This window comes from Delphinapterus leucas, chromosome X, assembly GCF_059928025.1.
Source record: "Delphinapterus leucas isolate spDelLeu-1000000601 "Yukka" chromosome X, BTC_Dleu_Yukka2, whole genome shotgun sequence".
Lineage (NCBI taxonomy): Eukaryota > Metazoa > Chordata > Mammalia > Artiodactyla > Monodontidae > Delphinapterus > Delphinapterus leucas.
Window position 1 is genome coordinate 76,796,872 of NC_143150.1, and position 22,173 is coordinate 76,819,044.

At 41.5% G+C, this 22,173-nt stretch overlaps 1 protein-coding gene across 2 annotated transcripts in view; it reads left to right on the top strand.

Annotated features, from left to right (window-relative positions):
- The first annotated feature begins 13,807 nt into the window (after positions 1-13,807).
- The window catches only part of LOC149744298 (dedicator of cytokinesis protein 11-like), a 58,911-nt gene continuing 50,545 nt past the window's right edge, over positions 13,808-22,173 (top strand). Inside the window, exon 1 of one of the 2 annotated variants that reach the window (XR_016391357.1) lies at positions 13,808-16,629. Coding sequence is in view for 1 of the 2 variants with exons in the window: in XM_089904459.1 (XP_089760585.1) it covers positions 15,434-15,443 (10 nt within the window). In the remaining variant the exon portion in view is untranslated. The remainder of the gene's footprint in view (positions 16,630-22,173) is intronic. The other variant, XM_089904459.1, reaches the window with a different exon arrangement.

Here is a 22,173-nt window from a genome sequence, read left to right on the forward strand (position 1 = left end):
TAAAATAGTGCATCTACTGCTGAAAACAGTTTGTGGTGTTATGAGTTGTATGTCTCCCTCAACATAGATATGTTGAAGTCCTAACCTCCAGCAACTCAGAATGTGACCTTATTTGGAAACAGAGTCATTGCAGATGTAATTAGTTAAACTAGGATAAGGATATGCTGGAGAAGGGTGAACTCTAATTCAATCTGACCTGCATCCTTATAAAAAGAATACCATATGTGAAAAGACAGAGATATGAATAAGTCATGCAAATATGAAGGCAGAGATCAAAGTGATGCATCTACAAGTCAAGGAATGCCAAAGGTTGCCAGCAAACCACCAGAATCTAGGAAAGAGGCATGTAACAGATTCTCTCTCAGAACTCTGAGAAGGAATCAACCCTGCCAACATTTTTTATGTGTAACTTCTAGACTCCAGAACTGTAAAACAATAAATTTCTGTTGTTTAAGCCACCCAGTCTGTGGTGCTTCTTTTATACAGCAGCCCTAGCAAACTAATACAGGTGGTTCCTCAACAGATTAAACATAAAATTACCACATGACCTCGTAATTCTATTCCTAGGTATGTACACTTAAGAACTGAAAACAAGTGTTGAAACAATAACTTGTAGACAGATGTTCATAGCAGCACAGTAAACAAAAGGTGGGAGCAATCTGAATATCCATTAACTGAGGAGTAGATTAAAAAATGTGGTATATCTGTATGATAGAATATTATTCAGCCATAAAAAGAATGCTACAGACTTCCCCAGCAGTCCAGTGGTTAAGACTCCGTGCTTCCACTGCAGGGGGCACAGGTATGATCCCTGGTCGGGGAACTAAGTTTGCACATGCTGCATGGTGCAGCCAAAAAGAAAAAAAATTAAAAAAAAAAGAATGCTACAACATGGAAAAACCTTGAAAACATTATGCTAATTAAAAGAAGCCCAACATAAAATGCCATATGTTATATGATTCCATTTATATTAAATATCCAGAATAGGTGAACCCCCTAAGCCAGAAAGTAGATTAGTGGTTACCAAGGCTGGAGGAATAAGAGAATGGGGAGTGACTGCTTAATGAGTATGGGATTTCCTTTTGTGGTGATGAAAGTTTCTGGAACTAGATAGTGGTGAGGGTTGCACAACAATGTAACTGCATTAAATGCCACTGACTTATTCACTTTAAAATGGTTAAACTGATAATTTTATTTTATGCATGTAATTTTCTAAAATTAAAAAAAAAACTATCAGGAAAGTAAAAAGACAGCCCACAGAATGGGAAAAAAACATTTGCAAATCATATATCTGATTAGGGTCTAGTATCCAGAATATATAAAGAACTGTTACAGCACAACAAAAGAAAGAACAAATAACCTAATTTTTAAACTAGGCAAAGCATTTCAATAGACATTTCTCCAATGAAGATATGCAAATGGCCAATAATCACATGAAAAGATTCTCAAATTCATTAGTCACTAAAGAAATGCAAGTCAAAACCACCATGAGATACCATTTCATATCCACTAGAATGTACATAACTTTTTAAAAAAAGAAAAAAATAGCGTTGAGAGACTGGAACTCTCACACATTGCTAGTAAGAATGTAAAATGGTGCAGCTGTTGTGGACAATATTTTGGTAGTTCCTCAAAAAGTTAAGAGTTACCTGCTATACCAGCAATGACTCAGCAATATGCTCAAGGTATATACTCAAAAGAAATAAAAACATATATGTTCACATAAAAACTTGTACATGAATGTTCACAGTAGCATTATTCATGAGAAGTCAAAAGGTGGAGACAACTCAAATATTCATGAACAAATGAGTGGATAAATGAAATGTATATCAATGTAATGGAATAATATTCAGCTACAAAAAGAATCAAGTACTGATACATATTACAACATGGATGAACCTTGAAAAGTTTATGGTAAGGGAAGAAAGACACAAAATGCTACATATTGTAAGATTGCTGAATAGGCAAATCCATAGAAATAGAAAGCATATTTATGGTTGCCAGAGGCTGAGGGGAGTGGGAAATAGGGAGTGACTATTAATTGGTTCCACGTTTTCTTTGTGGTGATGAAAATATTCCGGGATTAGGGACTTCCCTGGTGGTCCAGTGGGTAAGACTCCACACTCCCAATGCAGGGGGCCAGGGTTTGATCCCTGGTAGGGGACCTAGATCCCACGTGCATGCCACAACTAAGAGTTTGTATGCCGCAACTAAGAAGTCTGCATGCCACAACTAAGACCTGGCACAACCAAATTTAATAAATTAATTAATATTTTAAAAAATATAATGGGATTAGATAGTGGTGCTGATTGCAAAACCTTGCAAATATACTTAAAACCACTGAATTGTACACTTTAACATGGAGAATTTCACGGAACATGAATTATATCTCAATAAAAAATAATTAAGGCCAGATTGTAAGGATATTGTTCTAGAAAAAGTTTCCAAGTTTTCTAATCTTAGTTTCCTAAGATTTTAGGACTTAGGTAGAAGGGACGACTACCAACATATGTGGGCAGTTTATATCAAGGAAATAGCAATATGACACTGAAGACCTTGGTCCATGCCTTATGCCACCAATAATATAATTTATACCTTTAGGTCTCATTTTACTCATCTGGAAAATGAGGAGGATGGACATATTAGAACCTATGACAGGAGAACATTAAAACTGTTCCATGGAGAGAATGTGTCTGTGAGGATATTATGATTTCCCAGGGGCCTTGAAAAAGGTTCTTAGGAACCTAGAAAAATTAGTGTTTAAAAAGAATGTGATTAACAGTTAAATATGAAGAAAGTTCAAATTAAATGACAATTGAAAAAGCCCACTTGATTTACCAATTAGAAGGTCAATGGTAACAATTATTAGGGCAAAAATGGAGGAGGAAGCCATATTGTAGTGGGTTGAGGAGGTATTGATATAAAGATGGTGAGTGCAGATTACTATTTCATATATCTTGGGTTTGGAAAGGAAAAGAAAGACAGCATAGAGGAGAATCAAGATCATTTTATTGTTTTATATATTTATTATTAAAATAGGGAAGCCTACAACATGTTTAAATTTGAGAGAGAAGTCTATAAGAGAAGGAAAAGTTGAAAACATAGAAGATTAAAACAATAAATGAAGCCAGGTTCCAGAAAGGTAAAAGGAATTCAGAAAACAGATAGAGGGATTAACTTTTACACTGGAGAATAAAATATGTCTTCATTTGAAGCTGGAGGGGAGATTAAGGGTGACAGGGAGCTTTCTTTGCCAATACATTACACATTATTTGGGTTCTCAGTTAGGGGGACATTACAGTTTTATGGGAACTTGTCTTAAAGGGATAAAAATGGTCATTACTGCCAGGTAACATGAAGTTAGAATATCCACCATCCCCACTGATCTGCTATTACCTGGCTTTTATTGGGTAAGCCCTAAGCTTGTTTGGATTTCAAATACCTTCAGTGTAAAATGAGGCAGGAGATTAACTTGATGACCTCTAAGTTCCTTATAGCATGGACAACACATGATTTTATTGATCTATTTATTGAGAGCATCTCTGTGGTATGGGATCTCTGTTGGATGGACATTAGCCTCCTGTGGGCTGTTTCTCTTTGTGTCATCTGTGGTTTCCAGACTGTGTCAAGGGGCATTATCACTGCTAGATATCATTAAAAATCTCTGGATCATCAGTTGGGGAATCTGGATCTGGTTCTATCTCTACCAAGAGCCAGTTGTTGAGACTTTGGTGGTTTTACTGAACTAAGGAACTTGGTTTCTTCAAGTATATAATCTAAAGTGTACCCCATATGTGTGTGCAGGATAGTCCCATGTTCTTTCCTCTTGATAAAGTGAATATTATAAAAATTTACAGGATAATATAATAGAGAAATTCTCAGTTAAAATTCATACTGAAGTGTTTATGGATGAAATGATGTTATGTCTGTGATTTCCTTTAAACATACTCCATCCAAAAAAGAAGAACATAGGAGAGGGATAGGTGAAACAAAATTGGAAAACTGTTAACTATTGATTCTGTGTGAGGGAATTTCAGGGTGAAGCATATTATTCTCTCTTTGTGTGTTTAAAAAATGTCTATAATAAAAAGCTTTAAAATTATGAGACAATCATAATAGGTTACATGTGGACTTGATATATCCATGTTATTTCCCTTTACTCTGTCCATGCTCACACCAATAGCTGTGAGTTGGCTGAGACTATCAGTTGAAAATAAAAGCACATTTTTTGTGGCAAAACTAAATATCGGAGGCATAACACTACTACTGCCACATGGAGACTCTCTCAAAGAGATATTGTTCTAGTTGGGGGAGTATTGCCCATCTATGTGGGCAAAGATGATAGTCAGTTGGTATGTGCTGGTCTGACAATACTAGTTATTAAAATACTAAAATACTTCTTTACTGGTTTAGTAAATATAATCTGTCCTGATACCTCTGGGTTTCCCAACCCCAGCCTCAGCCCCTAAATTGCCTCATCTTTTTATAATACTGCAACTGAGATGTTTATACCAGGCATTATAGAGGGAACTAGGACTCTGCTCCAGCGCTCACAGCCCCTGATGACTGCCCTGATTGGTTAGTGACCAGACTTACTGATTAGTTAAATGTGCTGAATACCCCTGTGCAAATGGGGTTTTTGTATGGAGTTATATAGGTGGTCTCAAGTTTTGAGAGACCACAAGGTAGTCTTTCCCACCCCTGTATTTTGACCAGCTTTTGTTCCGTGGATTATAGGTTGCCCTTTCTTTCTAACCATATTTAATACTAATCAATTTTCCTCTCATTTCCCCTACAGTATGATCTCTCCCCCAGGCCAGGAGTGAAAGTCTTATTCCTAGAAATGTCCATAAGTACATCAACTATCCGTGACTGCCATGCCATTTTCCTTTGCTCAATTTCTTCTCCCAGGCACCTTCTACTCCCTTGCTCTCCCCTCCTGGGAGGTTTGCTTTCCCAGGCAGCCTCTGTTAAGCCTGATACTTAGGGGAACCCCCTAGCCGCCGAAGCACTTTTTAGTCACCGCAAGTTTTTTTTCAAGCAGCAAAGATCTGACTGTGCCAGCCAGAGGCTCTGGGTAATCAAGTCTCATACACAGGCTTGCTCTTCTAAAATCCATACATCCCTTGTCAGGTGGTAACAAATGCTAGTGGCTACGGAGTGACAGTTTTGGAGCCTGGAGTAGCACAAGGGTTCTGTATTGATGGAAGAAATATTTTTATCAGTTTTAGTTTAAAAGGGGTTCCTCATTAAGTTTTATTAATTTTTGGTCAAACAGGTACATAGTCTCAGAGAATTCACAAAAGGATATCATTTGAAGCACTTGAAAAGTTATCGTAATTTAAGGTATACTTAAGCACAAAAAGCAACTGACACAGAATAATCACAGAGTAAGTCTATTTCAATCTCTTCATCTTCTCCTTTCTAAGCAGAGCCTCTGGGGAGGGCCCTAGAGTAAGGTTTAGGTTTGGAACTCCAGACGTCATAGTTCATATTTGCTGGTTGTCAGGCAGAACAGAACAGTGGTTCAGAGGCAGTCTCTGTGTCCAGGTGAGGGCTGTCCAGTAGGTACAGCTTCCTTGGGATGCAAGGGTAACACACCATCTGAAAGTCTACCGTTGGAGTTCATTCTTTTGGAGCTTCTCAGTGTTTCATATAAACAGTCATACATAAATAAGGTTTCAGGAGAATTATGAAACATTTTATTTCATTTTTGTTTTGTTCTTTGTGGGCTATTTTGACAGAGAAATAGTTGAATGTAACATCATAATACACTTTAAGCACACTTGAGAAGAGTACTGTACATGAATATTGTTAAGACCACATTTAGTATCTTACTATACATATAAAATATAAATTAATATGAATATATGATACAGTTATAGAGAATTTAATTGAATCATAGATAAGTAGAATTCTTGGAAAGGAGGTGAGGGTTCAAAATGAGGATCCTATACTATTCCTGTACTTATGCTCTATTTTTGACCACCTAACCTCTCTCAAGTTTCCTCCTTTGATTTCCTATCTGATACCTGCTTGAGAATAGAATTGCTAAGGTACTTGAAAATTCACCTGAGAGGTTAACTCAAAAACACACAATTGTCCATTAGCTGGCCTGTGCTTCTTTTGTTTGATTGTCTAATGATCTGCCCCTCAGCCAGTCTTTCTGACCCTGCCCTGGAACTCCTTGTTCTTCCTCAGTAGTGTTTCCCCACCTGAAGTGGCTTCCCAGATCTGCAAGTGTTTTCACTTCAATCATCCAAGGAGGCAGTGGAAGCTTCCCTTTTTCTCCAATAATACATCTCTATCAACATCTTGCTTTCACTACAGACTAAGAAGAATAACACTATTTAAACACCAAATAGGAGAGCTAGTTTGTAGTTATTTTTCATTTATTTAAGGGTTGACATTTCTATTATTTAAAATAATAGGGAAAATTCTATTATTATTACCCAACTCCTAGGGATAAAGGTATGGGAAAGAGAGAAATCTACTATGTTGACTTCACTTTTTTTTAAAAAATAATTAATTAATTAATTAATTAATTTTTGGCTGCGTGCGGGCTTTCTCTAGTTGCAGTGAGCAGGGGCTACTCTTCGTTTCGGTGCACAGGCTTCTCATTGTGGTGGCTTCTCTTGTTGCGGAGCATGGGCTGTAGGCACGTGGGCTTCAGTAGTTGTGGCACATGGGCTCAGTAGTTGTGGCACATGGGCTTAGTTGCTCCGTGGCATGTGGGATCTTCCCGGACCAGGGCTCGAACCTGTGTCCCCTGCATTGGCAGGCGGATTCTTAACCACTGTGCCACCAGGGAAGTCCCTTGACTTTACTTTTAACCAGTGTGATGACTTAGCCCAAAGCAGTCTGCTCTTAAATACCTTTACTGCCTTCTAAGCTTGAAAGAAAGGTCAACATTTGGAGGGGGAAATAGCAACATTAATAATAACATTAACAATAATAATAGTCGTAACCAAGTAGTAATATAGTAATAATCTCAGATAAATAACAAGGGAATGAAACTATTAACAATGATAATAATGCCTTGCATTTGCGAAGGTGTTATGATGCTAAAACACTTCCAAATGGGTCATCTGTTTTCACAGATAACCCTCACAAAAGCTTTGTGAGGTAGGTAGGTATTATCATCCCATTTTACTAATGAAAAAACTATGGCAGACTGAGGTCAAGTGATTTGCCCAAGGTCATACAAATGTTTGAGTCAAGAAGGAAACTCTGGTCCCCTGACTGAGCCTTGTGCTTTTCCCATTATGCACCCCATCTCGACTCTACATCTAAACCAAATCACAGAAGTGCTCTCTTTAATTTTACAAATGTTTTTTTCTATAACAGAAATTGGACAGGCAACAGATTCTTTCAGTTGGAGGGACAGGTTATGTTGGGCTATTCAGTCTCTGCTCAAGTCTATTAGGTTACCAAAGACCCCATATTTGGAGTAAAGTTTGTGACCATGAGTAAAGCTGTCCTTTGTGTAAAGTAAGCTGAAATCAGTCCACAGTTCACAGTGACCATGGATTATTACCAAGATTTATAAACAGATATGAAACTATAACTAATCTATAAGCAGATACTAGGCAAAAAGCCCTCTTTGGCTAAGAAAGAACAATCTCATTAAGGAAGGATGAGATCTCAAGTAAACTATCACACCCTCTGTCCTCATTTATATTATTTTGCACGGTGCCCTCTGATGGATGTTCTAGGCAAGATAATTCATGAAAGCACAGACACTTAACCATCTAAAGAATAAGAAGAAAAGATCTGTCACAAGCAAAATGCTTGAAACAGAAATTGCAGCATATTTTTCATTTTCTTTGTCACTTCAATGTCATCATAAAGACTGGCTTCCTTGAAGACCCAGAATGTCACATTACCCCATGGACCCTCTCAGTCCCCAGCTGATGGAAGGCCACAGGTTCCTCAAGGAGCTCTTACAATGTGTCCTGGCTTTGCCACCCTGTGCCTGTTCTGCTTCAGAGGCAATTCTGCTTCAATCCAGAATTGGTGGCATAAAGGGTAAAGAAATGCTCAGGTGTATGATTGGATGCATGTGTGCACATGAGTTTGTATATGTGGGTGGTGGTGGCTGAAAGAAGGAGGTCTATGTACAGGGAAAAATAGAGAACAGGAATGCTGAAGTAAGATTACATGTAGCTCAACACCAAAAAGGCAGTTAATGCTCAGGAGGTAAGCAGGGGACAATGAATTTAAAAAAAGAAAGGGGGCAGGACAGGAATAAAGACGCACATGTAGAGAATGGACTTGAGGACATGGGGAGGGGGAAGGGTAAGCTGAAAAGAAGTGAGAGAGTGGCATGGACATATATACACTACCAAATGTAAAATAGATAGCTAGTGGGAAGCAGCCGCATAGCACAGGGAGATCAGCTCGGTGCTTTGTGACCACCTAGAGGGGTAGGATAGGGAGGCTGGGAGGGAGACCGAAGAGGGAGGAAATATGGGGATATATTTATATGTATAGTGATTCACTTTGTTATACAGCAGAAACTAACACACCATTGTAAAGCAATTATACTCCAATAAAGATGTTAAAAAAAAGGAAACAAAAAAAAAGCATACAAAACAGAAAACGAAAGGGAAAGAACCTAAAGAGTAGACAAAAGCACCAGAAATGAGGAGACCTTGATTACTGAGGAAATGACAAGGCTCAGCCCAGGAGATTGTGAACCTCTGGTTAAGTCAGTAACTAAAACCCAAGCTTTAGTAGCCAGGAGCAAACATGTATGGAAATGTGAGCACCTGAGTAAAATGTTGAAAGGAGAGATAAGTAGTTATTTATGGCATGTCTGGGGCATGTGTGACAGCAGTGGTGCAAAATGAGGAGATGAAGCTGGAAAAATTCAAGAAATGTGTGACAGGGTATTTAGGGTCTGAATTGAAGTGAGTTGAGTTGAAGAGGATGTGAGAAAAAGGTAAAAATATTAGAAATATTATAGACAAATTAGAGTGAAGCTATATACATTTAATATAGAGATAACTGGGGTGGAAACAGAATTAGCACAGGAAGAAAATTAGCACAGAAGAGCACAGGAGTTTGGGTTACAGATTAATAGAATTGTCATAGGGAAGTACACAATATCATGAAAAGTAAAGCCAAGAGAAGAGAAAGTGAATCACCAGCAGTAAAGAAACCCTGATTCCTGGGGTAAGAATTTGCCACAATCTGAGAACTTCCAAGACTTCATTTTAAGGCCTGAAATCATATCCAGGCTCAGTTAGCATGGAAATTACAGTTGGAAATAAGTGCAAAGAATAGGCAGCAGGATAACAAGAGAGGCCACAAGAGGCTTGTACCTGTGTGAATGTAAGTGTGTATGAGTGTGCGTGTATACATGCACCTGATTGTGTCAAAGTTCCCATTTAGGATGCAACAAATTACAGTCGATAGGGAGTGGTTAGGGTTGGGAGGCTGATCTAATTTTCATGCAAGTATTGAGAGAAAAGTGTTACTGTGAGTCACTACAACAGACAACTGGGATCAGGGATTTCAGATGGGAAAAAATCAATATAATTCACGAGCAAAAAGATGTGCAAGTATACACACTAGTAAAATACAATTGCCAGTGTGTTCCTCCAGGTGAGAGAACCCATAGTCTGGATAATAAGGTGGGAAATGTGAAACCTAGGAAATAATTCAGCAACCAGAAGAACTGCAAAAACTTTAAGATGGGTGTAATAGAAGTCCAGGGCCATTCACAAGTAGGTCTTTCTCCTTGAGATGACCTTTTGCTTTTTGAGATGACCAGGCTAGGTTGAGGCAGAAAGCAAATACATGAGAGTACCAAACTGGTGCTCAGGGGTACAGTGAAGAAAAAGAAGGTGTTCTTGGGCTTCCCTGGTGGCGCAGTGGTTAAGAGTCCGCCTGCCAATGCAGGTGATACGGGTTCGAGCCCCGGTCCAGGAAGATCCCACATGCCGTGGAGCGGCTGGGCCCGTGAGCCATGGCCGCTGAGCCTGCGCGTCCGGAGCGTGTGCTCTGCAACGGGAGAGGCCACAACAGCGAGAGGCCCACGTACCGCAAAAAATAAAAAAAATAAAAATAAATAAAAATTAAAAAAAAAAAGAGAAGGTGTTCCTATTGGGGACGAGGAGCTATTAAAGTCTTCCCTGTGATGCTTCACTCATGCCCTCCCTCACCCACCGTTCTTCCACCTTACTAATAAAAACTATTAATGGTAATCACAGATCAAAACTGGAGTCACGGGCTTCCCTGGTGGCGCAGTGGTTGAGAGTCTGCCAGCCATGGCTGCTGAGCCTGCGCATCCGGAGCCTGTGCTCTGCAACGGGAGAGGCCACAACAGTGAGAGGCCCGCGTACCGCAAAAACAACAACAACAACAACAACAACAAAAAACTGGGGTCACAGTAGGTCTCAATCAGGGAATCCAGTTCTCACCCCTCCTACTTCTGAAGCAAGGTAGGTGAGAGTCGACAGACTCCTGCAGGACATCTCATGGTGCCAGTTGCTCCATCAGATATAGTGTGATCACCTCTCAGGTTCCAGGACTCAGAGCCATCAACCAGAGAGGGGACTGGGGCTGTACCTGCTGGTATGTCCATGATTGGAGAACATTGGCTTAAGGGCTATACCATCTGGCTGATTTGTTGTTATCATGCTGAGTATGAACATCTAACCTGTGCTAAGGGGGTAGGCCAAATTTCCTTGGGAGGAGAATGGAATGGTCATGGTCTGAGCCATGGAGATGTGGAGGGAGTTGAATTGGCTGACATGACATGTGATTCTGCCAAATATCCACTGCCTGCTTAGGAATTGGGCCTGGGGCAGGGGAGCAAAGGGGCGGTTGGCTTGTCACTCAAATAATCCCTTCAGGCCTTGCAGGAAGGCAAGTTTAAGAATGGGGGATTGAGGTGGGTTTATATCCCATCTTCCTCCTAGTCCCATCACCCATCCCTGGACTGGAGCAGCATTTACCCTATGTGCTAGAACCAACCTTATATAGTCACTCACCAGGGCAAATGGACTGTTGAGCAGAATTATCAAAATGTTAGATATTGCCAGATTAAAGATAAGAAGGTCTGCTGATTTGTTGATTTTCTTGTGCTTGATGAAAACTTGGCAAACAAGGGAGTTGCTGAAGAGAGATATTATGATGATGACTGAATATGTCAAGGACAACACTATTTTCGCTGTGATGTGGGGTTTGCTGCCCAGCCATTACCTGGTTATTTCTGTCAGCCCTTTCCATTCTGGACTGTGGATACTGTTTCCATTTAGACTTGTAAGGTTCCAGCTGTGAACCTCAATTGGTGGAACTCAAGTGAAATTTTGGAGGAGCCGATCAATAGTATGTTCCACTTGTAATAGAAAAGGGAATACTCCATTAATGTAAGAGTTCATTTTTTTGGAGTGACAAATTAAGCAGGCCTGAAGGGGCTACAGAAGAGATAGATATGGGAGCTCTTCTCCACAGTCTTAACAAACAGAAACTCCTGAATCTGCCTTAGATGTGAAGAATCACGACTTAACTGCTTCACAGAAGAGTGGATCAGCTTTTCAAAGCTTGTTATAAAGTGGGATCCTGAGGAGCCAAAAACCAAATCTTTACCTCTCCTGTAGGAGAAGGGAAGCCAGGGGTCCTGCTGATTAGCTCACTTTTACTGGGATGATGGAATCCTATGGGGCCAATTAGAGCAACCATTTACCCGTGGGACTGAATTATCCTTCCCCTTTCCTCATCTCCTTCAATAAGTATGAACTTCTTTCCAGTCATTTGCAGGCAAAAGCTATCAAGCATATTTGAAGTATATTTAATTCATTCCCAATTATCACTGTGGGAGGGAGCAAATGATACCCTTAGTACATTATACCAAACCTCTCTCAAATAGGTTTAAAGGAACTAAAGAATAAGTCTTTCATACTGTCATTAGGGGTTCAGATCTGACTGAGAGTGAAGTCACTTTGTCGTCCTTTAGTCAGAAAAGAGCTATAGTCCAGGTTCAGGGCCAGAGACCCTGCACTCTCCCTAGGTCCCCTAATTCAGTCTCCATATCAGGGCTGTAGAGTGGGAGAGGAGTGGTGTACCCTGTTAAATTCGACACACTGGTAGATTAAGATTCTGGCTGCACTTCACATTTATTAATTTGAATACTATTTAATTCCATTTTCATCTTTGAGATATATTTTATCTTCATTTCTGACTAATCTCCAATTAGCAGTGACTAGGGAATTGCTAAAGGAACCCTTTAGTGAATTATTTTTAAAAGCAAATAATCACCCGTCTAATTTAATTGGTCTGTTTTTTCTTTCCTATATTTTTAACGAGATTTTTAAAGAAAGGTACACCTATATAAAATATTTAAAAATTTTCCTTGCTCCAGGTAGAGCCAGGGATGATCCTTCATTAGTAAATGTGAATGATGCCCAGACAAACACCATGTTAACAACCAGTCTGAACATATAGTCTCAATGAATATTGCCACTAAGTTTAATCTTGTGAGAGGGAGGAAGCGCACATTAATTCATTTCCAAGGCTCTTGGGTTAAAACCATTTTAGTTCACACCTCCCCCTTCTACTAGAGGCTTAGTTCCAAACAGCAGGTTGTGATTTTGAAATACTTTGCATTAGACAACATAAGTACCATCCACTATGTGTTACTTCCTGGCCAGGTGATACCTAGCAAATGCATTCAGGTGATTCCTACATACTGCCTCTTTTCTGACTAACTTAATAGTTTTGAGGTATTACTCATCTCATTCCATTAAGATTTATCTGTACAGGTTTACAATCAATCAATCCATCAGCAATATTTACCAAAAACCTCTGAAACTCAGTAGGCCAGCTACCTTTAAGGATGACCAAAGAAGTTGCTCACTGACAAGCCAACAAACCAAATAATTAGAGAATGATTCAAGTTGGAAAACTAATATAGTGCAAAATGCAGATGATGTAAGTGTCTAGGTGTTGAGGAAAGAAAGCTTTTGATGAGAGCTGAAATAGAGGAGGTTTGAGAGAGGGTAGATAGAATCAGATCTAGATTTTGATGTACACTTACAGACAGACACACAAGCCTGGATTCTCACCATCATGTTGTTCATCAAACCATGCCCCAGGGCTGCCCTAGAGGTACCACTGCCTTCTAATGCATATTGCATTAATTAATTAGTAAATAAATGAACCCCTAATAAGAGCTGGTATCAAGGCCTATCAGGCTAGATACCTCTGGTTTCTGGCCTTGGAGCCATCCTGGGTGCTCCAGGGTGGGATGAGGGGACTGGGGTCTTTCTACATTATCTTAATAAAGTAAAGGCCAGTTCTGGGTTGCGCTTCCTTGTGCTGGGTGACATAAATAAAAAGATCAAGCCAGAAGAATAGGGTCTCTGAATAGCTGACTAGTCTCTAATCCTAGGGGATGACAGCTAGTTAATAAAGTGGGGTAAGTAATGTGTATGCATGTGGTAGGGTGGAGTGATGTCAGAGTATTGTAGGCTTAAGACCTTTGGTTTCCATTCCTATTCCACGCTCCTGTTCTGTCACCAACTTGCAGTATGACTTCAGGCAAATCAATTTTCTGTACCTTGGTTTCCTCAACTATCGGATGGAGATGATATATACCTCACAAAGTGGTGCTGAAGATTAAATGAGATCATGATGGGGTGTGCATGAAAATGTATGCTATTCAAAAGAAAGGCCTTATCATAATTTTATTGATTATTTTTCTTTCTTGACATCCCCACCTTACCTCCTTCACTGTGATAAACATCTTTATTGTGGAAAATTCTTCAGTCCTTCTCTAAGACTACCTACTTTTTTTGTTTTTAAACCAATGAGCTCAGGTTGAAAGGGAGCAAAGGTGGGAATATGTGTGGGTATGTATATATGGATTGTGTATGTGGTGGATATGAGTTTCTGGTGCATACTTTGTGTGTGATGTGTGTTTGAGAGGTGTGTATTTTTTGTTGTATGTATCTGTGTGGAGGATGCTTGTTGTGTTTGCATGGTGTAAGTTTGTGTGGTGTATATTTGTCTCCTAAACAGCAGATGTATGATGTATGTTTGTGTGTGATATGTTTCCATGGCATGTGTTTATGTGTAGGTTTGTGTACTATACATTTGCATGGTACGTGCTTATGTGGCATGTGTTTATGTTGCATATGTTGGGCAGAGTTGCAGACTTTCCTCATTTCCTTTTTATTCTCCATCTCTTCCTCCCACTTCTACCTACCCCCCCCCCACACCTCAGAAATAAATTTGCCAAGGGGCAAACAAGAATGGTCAGATCCTGGGCTAAGATCCAGGATCCCTAAGGGCCAATGAACTCACCATTTTTCCTAGCTTTTCATATCCCCCTGTCTTGGGTGACTCCTCTTATGTTGCAAAATGCCATCATTCCTGATTGAAACACCTCACAGTAGCTGCCCATGCTACAGGAGAGTATGTGTGATTGGGAGAGGGTGGGGTTGCTGTCTAGTCCCAGGAATTGACCTTGATTCTTTGTTTGGTCCAGGGGAGGCTATGTTGTTTCCTCATCTAATCTGGATGGGGGAGGATTTGGAGGCTCACCCCAATGATCCAGTTACAGATTTGGCCTCAGTGTTCCCCAGCTGGAGCACTGGAAAGATCCCTTCACTGCCTGCAGAGGAGTGGGCAGATAAAGGAATGCAAACCAAATTTCCAGCTAATACACCTTCCCAAATGTCCAAGTCCGGGTGAGGCTGGGGGTAAGGTTAGAATTTGAGACTCCTTCACTAGTATGCTGGGGCAGAATAGTAATATACAGTGTGGAGGGGTACATCCTCTTTTCCTGATCTTACCCTTGTCCCAATTCCCCTGTCCCAGGCTGGGGGCGGAGTGGGGGGTGGTTCATTTGAGAGAGGACCACCTCCCCTCAGAGGGGAGGCGGGACACAAGAGGGCGGTGATGGTATGAGCCTCCGCCCCTCCCCTATTGCTACGTGGTTTGCTAAGGAGACACGGCACAGTGCCGTTTCTGGTGTTTCCGTAGAGCTGGAGATGGGGAAGGGGCTCGAGAACTTAAGTTTAGCCAGTTTGTAAAGACCCGCTCCTCATCAATAGGACTTCTCTTCCAGCCAAACAGGCAGTAGGGAGCAGTAAGCTCCTTCCCCCAAATTTCGGGAGGGTGAGGCTTTAAAGAAGCAAAGTCACGGTAAGACCTCCTAGCACCGCGCAGGCGAGGGTTGCAGCGTCTTGTGCCCGTACCCCAACCTCCAGCTATGCTTGGGAGCTGGGCACGATAGGAGGAAGCTCTAATTGCCGAGATTCGCCTTTTTCCACTTCGCGGCCAAGAGCCTCTCCCCCAATTCCTGAGTTGATGATTCCGGTGGCGGCGGCTCCCTTGAAAGAAACCTTACCTGGGATAAGTGCCCCTTTCTACCCGGCGTGACTGAAGACAGAGTTGGGGAGAAGACTGAGAAGACTCGGGCATGGAAGGAGGTAAGGAAAGGGTGTGGAGGCGGCAGTTCCAGAGCTGGCTGCAGGCTTTCCAAGACCAGGGGGTGGGGTCATTCTAATAGTTTGTGTGTACTTTGATGAAAAACAAGCAAACAAGCAAACCAGAAAAACAGTTTTCGAGCTCGGAAACATCTAGGGAAGGGGAAGGGGGCCAAAGCAGCCGAAAGAATCAGCTGCTGGACTCTGGGCAGACGCTGGTAGGATACAGGTAATGGGATAGTGGGCTTTCCGGGGGCCTTTGGGACAGACATTCTAAATTTTCAGGAGTGCCACCATCGATATGGACCATGAGTGGACAAAAACAGGAAGGAACTCACCTTGGAGTGCTTTAGCCCACGCACGATCAGGAAGCCAGGCACCTTTAGCCTCAGTTTGTCAGTTGGGGAAAAAAAGGGAGTTGGAAGACTCGCTATCCTCTTCCTCTAGCTGGAACTGCTTCGCCCCGGGGGCTGTCTCCTGGGCGCAGCACACCAGAGCCTAATGCAGCCACGGAGGCGGTGCACGCGCTCGCGGGGGCGCTGGGGTCCTGGGCACCGCCCTTCAACGGTGAGGGCCGGGCACCGGGCGGGCGGGCTGGCCCGCAGAGCTTGGCAGAAGACTTGGGCTTCAGCCTCTGCGAGGAGGTGCTGTTGTGTGGGTCTGCAACTCAGGGGGACACAGATGGCTCATGCGGGAGGGAGGGCGAGCCGATTTTCCAGACGCCATCTGGAGTTCCTTTCACCCCTATCAAAGGCGCAGGCATTTGCGGGCCAAATCAGAGTATTTGAATGGGGGAGGGGGAGTGTTTGTCGCCAGCAGGGCGCATTCTTCACTTTTTAACCTCTTTCATCTAAATGTAACCCATTCAGTTTAACAATCAGCAGGCAATTAACATGTATCCCCCGCGGGTCCCTTTTATCCTGGATCTCCAACTCCCTCCTCCCTAAGGCATCTGGCTTCCAGATTTGTTTTTCTAAGACAGCAGCCCCTCGGGCGCCCTGCCTGCTCTGTGGAGCCTCTGGGTGGCGGGAGCGTGGAGAGGAGAGATTGGGAGTGCCACGTGGAGGTGAAAGAGGCAGTTTGTGAAAGAGGCTTTTTTGAAAAGCTGCAAGCGACCAACTTTCCAATGATGCAAAACAGCTGATGTGGAATCACAAGAGCATGGGTCAACTTTTGCAAAAACAATGAGGTCAGTACTTAATCTTTGTAAGAAAGTTGGGGTGGGGGGGCAACCTAACAAAACATGAGGAAGGAAGAGAGGAAAGAAAAAAACCAGGAAAGCAGGCGATTTCCTACTTTAAAAGGCACAGCAAAGAGTTTTATTTCTTGAAACTCCTGAGGTTTGGTTATTTTATTACTTTTTTTCCTTTTTTAGTCCCCCCCCCCCCGGTGCGTGTGAGTGTGTGAGTGTATGTGTCCTTCTGGAGAAAATAATCTCCCAATGTGTGTCTTTTATTTTCTAGAAAGATTTCCTTATTTTCCCTACATCCCAATTCTTCTCGAAAGGAAACATAAACACTCCAAAAACTCCTATGCGCACTAACTCACTAATTTCCGCCGGGGCAGTGTGGGGCACCGTCAGTCTTTGTTGGCACATCTAATTTTCCCCAATAATAGGAGAGCATTGTGGATTTCTTCCATAAATCCCCTTCCATAAATTTCCCCTGCACAGTGTGAGAACCTGATTTTCCACTTGTACCCCACATCTCTCACCAGAGTGTGTGTTAACACCTCACCTCTGCCACAGTAACCAGATTTCCCCCTACCCCCGTCCCCGTTGAAGGACAACTGATTTATTTCCCATACACCCTGTATTTCCTTTGGAGAGTGCAGGGTCCTGCACCCCAGATTGTTCTGGGTTTGTGATAGTTCCCACGTTATCTCCTGCGTACCTCAAAATTATTTCTATTTGGAGTGAGAATACCATAACTTTACCTAACTTGAACGTTTTTTCTGGACCATTTGGAAATATTTTAAAATCTCCATTGGGACTTACCTGGTCTTCCAGTGGTTAAGACTCCGCGCTTCCAATGCAGGGGACGGAGGTTCCATCCCTGGTTGGGGAACTAAGATCCCACATGCCCCGCGGCGCAGCCAAAACAAATTAAATAAATAAAATAAAAATGTAAAAAAAATCTCTATTGAACATGAAATTTTGCGGTATCACCATGTATTTACCTCAGTGTAGGTTAGAGCATGCAAATCTTTCCAGCACCCGGTGACCCCATCTACTCTCCCGCCTGCCGCACCCCGCAAAGGAGCAACATTGCGCTGTCTGCCAGACACATTAAATTTACCACAGACAGGGCCGGGGGAATGCTGTGTCTTTCACGGGCATCAAAATTTTCTCGACAGCCAGTAGGACATGCCGTATCTCTCCTACACCAAAATTTACCCTCAGGCATATTTCCCCCTTTCCCCTTTCTACCACGTTCCTTAACCCCAAGCTCTCTTTTTTTTTTTTTTTTTTCCTCCGGTACGCGGGCCTCTCACTGTTGTGGCCTCTCCCGTTGCGGAGCACAGGCTCGGGACGCGCAGGCTCAGCGGCCATGGCTCACGGGCCCAGCTGCTCCGCGGCATGTGGGATCCTCCCGGACCGGGGCACGAACCCGTGTCCCCTGCATCGGCAGGCGGACTCTCAACCACTGCGCCACCAGGGAACCCCCCCCCCCGCAATCTCCTCTTTAAAAGAGCCCAGAGAGTCTGCTCCACGCCCAAAGGGTGGCCAAGAGCTCTGGAGACATTGTCAATTGTCTCTCCATTTTGCTAGATCCCAATATCACCTCCTCTGCCAGACCTGACAGCCATTGTCAGATGCTCACAGGCACACAGCTCCTCTGGTAGTCAGCGAGTTCCCCAACAGACAATGCAAGATCCTTGCTCTGTCAACAGAAGTGCATCAGCTGACCCTCAGCAGCTTAACACATCTGCAGAATGAAATGTTATATATTACGAGTGTCAGGGGGCAAAAAAATTCCAATTCCATACCTGAGAATGCAGAGTTTTGGATAAGCACAGCGAACAGCACAATAACCTAGAAGCAAGTGCCTTCATGCAGTCTTCCCTGAGTTCCCGAAGTTCATCTCAATCTAGCCAGTGTGCCACCAGTAAGACCTTTCCCTCCTCTCTCACCCTCTCACCTTTATCCCCCAACCCCCCCCGCCCTCCCTAATCTAAGGGCGATCTGCTCTGGCTCTGGGACTAGACTATCTGTAGCACTTGGAATTCTTCCAAAGTCACCTTCTCTCCCCAGAGTCACAGTCCCTGGAGAGTTAGCCCAGGCCAGGCAATCGGGACCAGGCAAGGTAGCAGCAGCTTTTGACCAAAGGTCAAAGCCTCCTGATAGCCAATTTATAGGATTCCACAGTGAGGGAGGGACAGGGTGGCACTGTAGCTGAATTGGTGTAGAGGGCACCGAGAGTTCTGGGCTGTGGGTTCTGTATCCCCTCCTCCTTGAGCTGTCACTTAGTTTTCCAATCCATTTTTTCCCAAAGTACAGCTTCTAAGCATGTCGAAGTTTCTGTGTCCCTGCAACCAGCCCCAGCCTATCGAAAGAGATATAAAGTGGTTGTCTTGGTCACCCAGGAGGGCACTCTAACCACCTAATCTCATGATGATTGAGACCTAAAGGAAAATTCAGCTGGTGACCATGATAAGAAAAAAAGGGAATGAGAAGGATGTGTGTATGTATAGACTTGTTTTTTCATGGTGAAGACGTTCCTTTGAATAAACTCCCTCCCTCCCTCCCTCCCTCCCTCCTTCCCTTCCTTTTCTTTACCTTTGAGTCCTACAACACCAGTTTGAATTCGTTTTTAGATGGTCAGGCATTTTCTTTTTCAGGTGGGAAAACAGGCAAGTCACTTGTTTGAGATAGAAATATTAGTGTCAGAGCCAGGTCTTCATTCCAATCTTCTGACTCCAGGTATTTCCATGGTGCCTCAACGTAACTTCTCAGACATGAGACTGTGCAGTTAGGTGTGCTCATTTTGTTTTTGTGCTGTTATGCTAATCACACAGAGCTGTGAATTTGGAGACTCAGATGCAATGTGTTCAAGACAATTTTGTAAGTTGTGTTTTGGTCAAGAAATAAATAATATACAGGTTACTGAAGAGATAATATGGCAAGTTGACATCTCTGATGATCTCTTTTTGGTCGTTGTCCAATAGCTTTGGTCTTGTTGTTGCCTTATCAATCACCCTGTCACTTTTTTCCTCCACAAATGTCTCTTCCTTTGTATTTACGATAGCACCTTCTCAAACTCTTCAGACTGTTATTTTAAGTGCCTCCTAACTCACCTCTCTGACGACCCCTCCCTGTGTCCCCAGATGTCCATGACTCTGGTTTACCAAGGGCAGATTAATCTAAATGAAAGTTTTATCATGTTATGATCACTACGTAAGAAGCTGAAATGATTGCCTAGATCACAAACTCCTCTATCTATTGAGAATCTGCTGAAATTTGCCCCCACACCTCCCCAACCAGTTTCCTCATCCTCTTGCCAAATTATATCTATTTTCAATTTCCAGCTCTAATTCCACTTCCCATTAAAGTGTTCTTTGACTTCTTTTTTAACAACTTTGTTGAGCTATAGTTCATAGATCATACAATTTATATATTTAAACTGTACAATTCAGTGGTTGTATACTATTCACAGAATTGTGCACCCATCACTGGTTGCACAATTTTAAAACATTTTCATCACTATGAAAAGAAATTTTGTATATCAAACTTTCAGTAGTAAGACCAAGTTCTGGAGATCTAATGTACAGCATGGTGATTATAGTTAATAATGCCGTATTATATGTCTGAACATTGCTAACAGTAAATTTTAAATGTTCTCACCACACACACACACACACACACACACAAATGGTAAGTATGTGACATGATGGAGGTATTAGCTAATGCTATGGTGATAATCATTTTGTAACATGTAGGTGTATCAAATCAATATGTTGTGCACTTTAAACTTACTCAGTGTTATATGTTAATTATATCTCAATAAATCTGGAAAAAAAAAAGAAACTGTACTCATTTGCAGTTTTTCCCATTTCTCCCCAAGTACTCTGTTCCCCCATACACCTTTCCCCAGCCCTAGGAAGCCACTAATGCACCTCTGTATCTATGGATTTTTCTATTCTGGTCATTTTTTATAAATGGAAACATACATATATAGTTTTTGTGACTGGCTTCTTTCATGTAGTATAATATTTTCAGGTAGATCCATATTGCACTGTGTATATGCTTCATTCCTTTCTATTCCAAATATTGCATATATGTATACAGATATACCACATATTGTTCATCCATTCATCAGTTTATGGAAATCTGGATTGTTTCCACATTTTGGCTATCATGGGTGATGCTGCTATAAACATTCATGTATATTTTTTGTATGGAATATGTTTTAATTTATCTTAGGTAATTCAACTGAGAGTTGAATTACTGGATACAATTGTAATTCTATGTTAAACTTTTGTGAGGAACTGCCAAAGTGTTTTCCAAAGTTATTATACCATTTCACCCTTCTTCACATGCTCATTAACAACTGTTATTCATCTATAGCCATCCTAGTGGGTGTGAAGTGATATCTAGTTGTGGTGTTGATCTGCATTTCCCTACTAAATAATGGTGTTGAGCATCTGTTCATGTCCTTATTTGGCTGTTTGTATATCTCCTTTGGGGAAGTGTCTATTCAATGATATTGCCCATTTTAATTGATTAGTTTGAATTTTTTATTATTCAGTAGTTACAAATGTTATTTATATATGCTGAGTACCAGTTCCTCATTGGATATGAGATTAAAGAATATTTTATCACATTCTTTGGAATGGCTTTTCACTTTTTTTCTTTTAATTTAACTATAGTTGATTTACAATATTGTGCTAGTTTCAGGTGTACAGCTTCAGATTATTTTTCATTATAGGTTATTACAAGATATTGAATATATTTCCCTGTGCTATACAGTAAATTATTGTTTATCTATTTTATATATAGTGGTGTGTATCTGTTAATCCCATATTCCTAATTTATCTCTCCCCCTTCCCTTTCCCCTTTGGGAAGCATAAGTTTGTTTTCTATATCTGTGAGTCTGTTTCTGTTTTGTAATTAAGTTGAGTTGTATTTTCTTTAGATTCCATAAATAAGTGGTATCATATAATATGTCTTTCTCTGCCTGACTTACTTTACTTAGTATGATAATCTCTAGGTCCATCCATGTTGCTACAAATGACATTTTCTTTCATTTCTATGGCTCAGTAATATTCCATTGTATATATACCACATTTTCTTTGCCCATGCATCTGTTGATGGAAATTTAGGTTGCTTCCATGTCTTGGCTATTATGAATAGTGATGCTATGAACATTGGTGTGCATGTATCATTTTGAATTAGTTTTCCCTTTTTTTTTGGATATATGCCCAGGAGTGGGATCATATGGTAACTCTATTTTTAGTTTTTTAAGGAACCTCCATACTGTTCTTCATAGTGGCTGCACCAATGTACAGTCCCACCAACAATGTAGGAGGGTTCCCTTTTTCTCCACACCTTTTCCAGCATTTATTATTTGTAGACATTTGGTGATGGCCATTCTTACTGGTGTGAGGTGATACCTCATTGTAGTTTTTATTTGCATTTCTCTAATAATTAGTGATGTTGAGCATCTTTTCATGTACCTGTTGGCCATCTGTATATCTTCTTAGGAAAAATGTCTGTTTAGGTCTTCTGCCCATT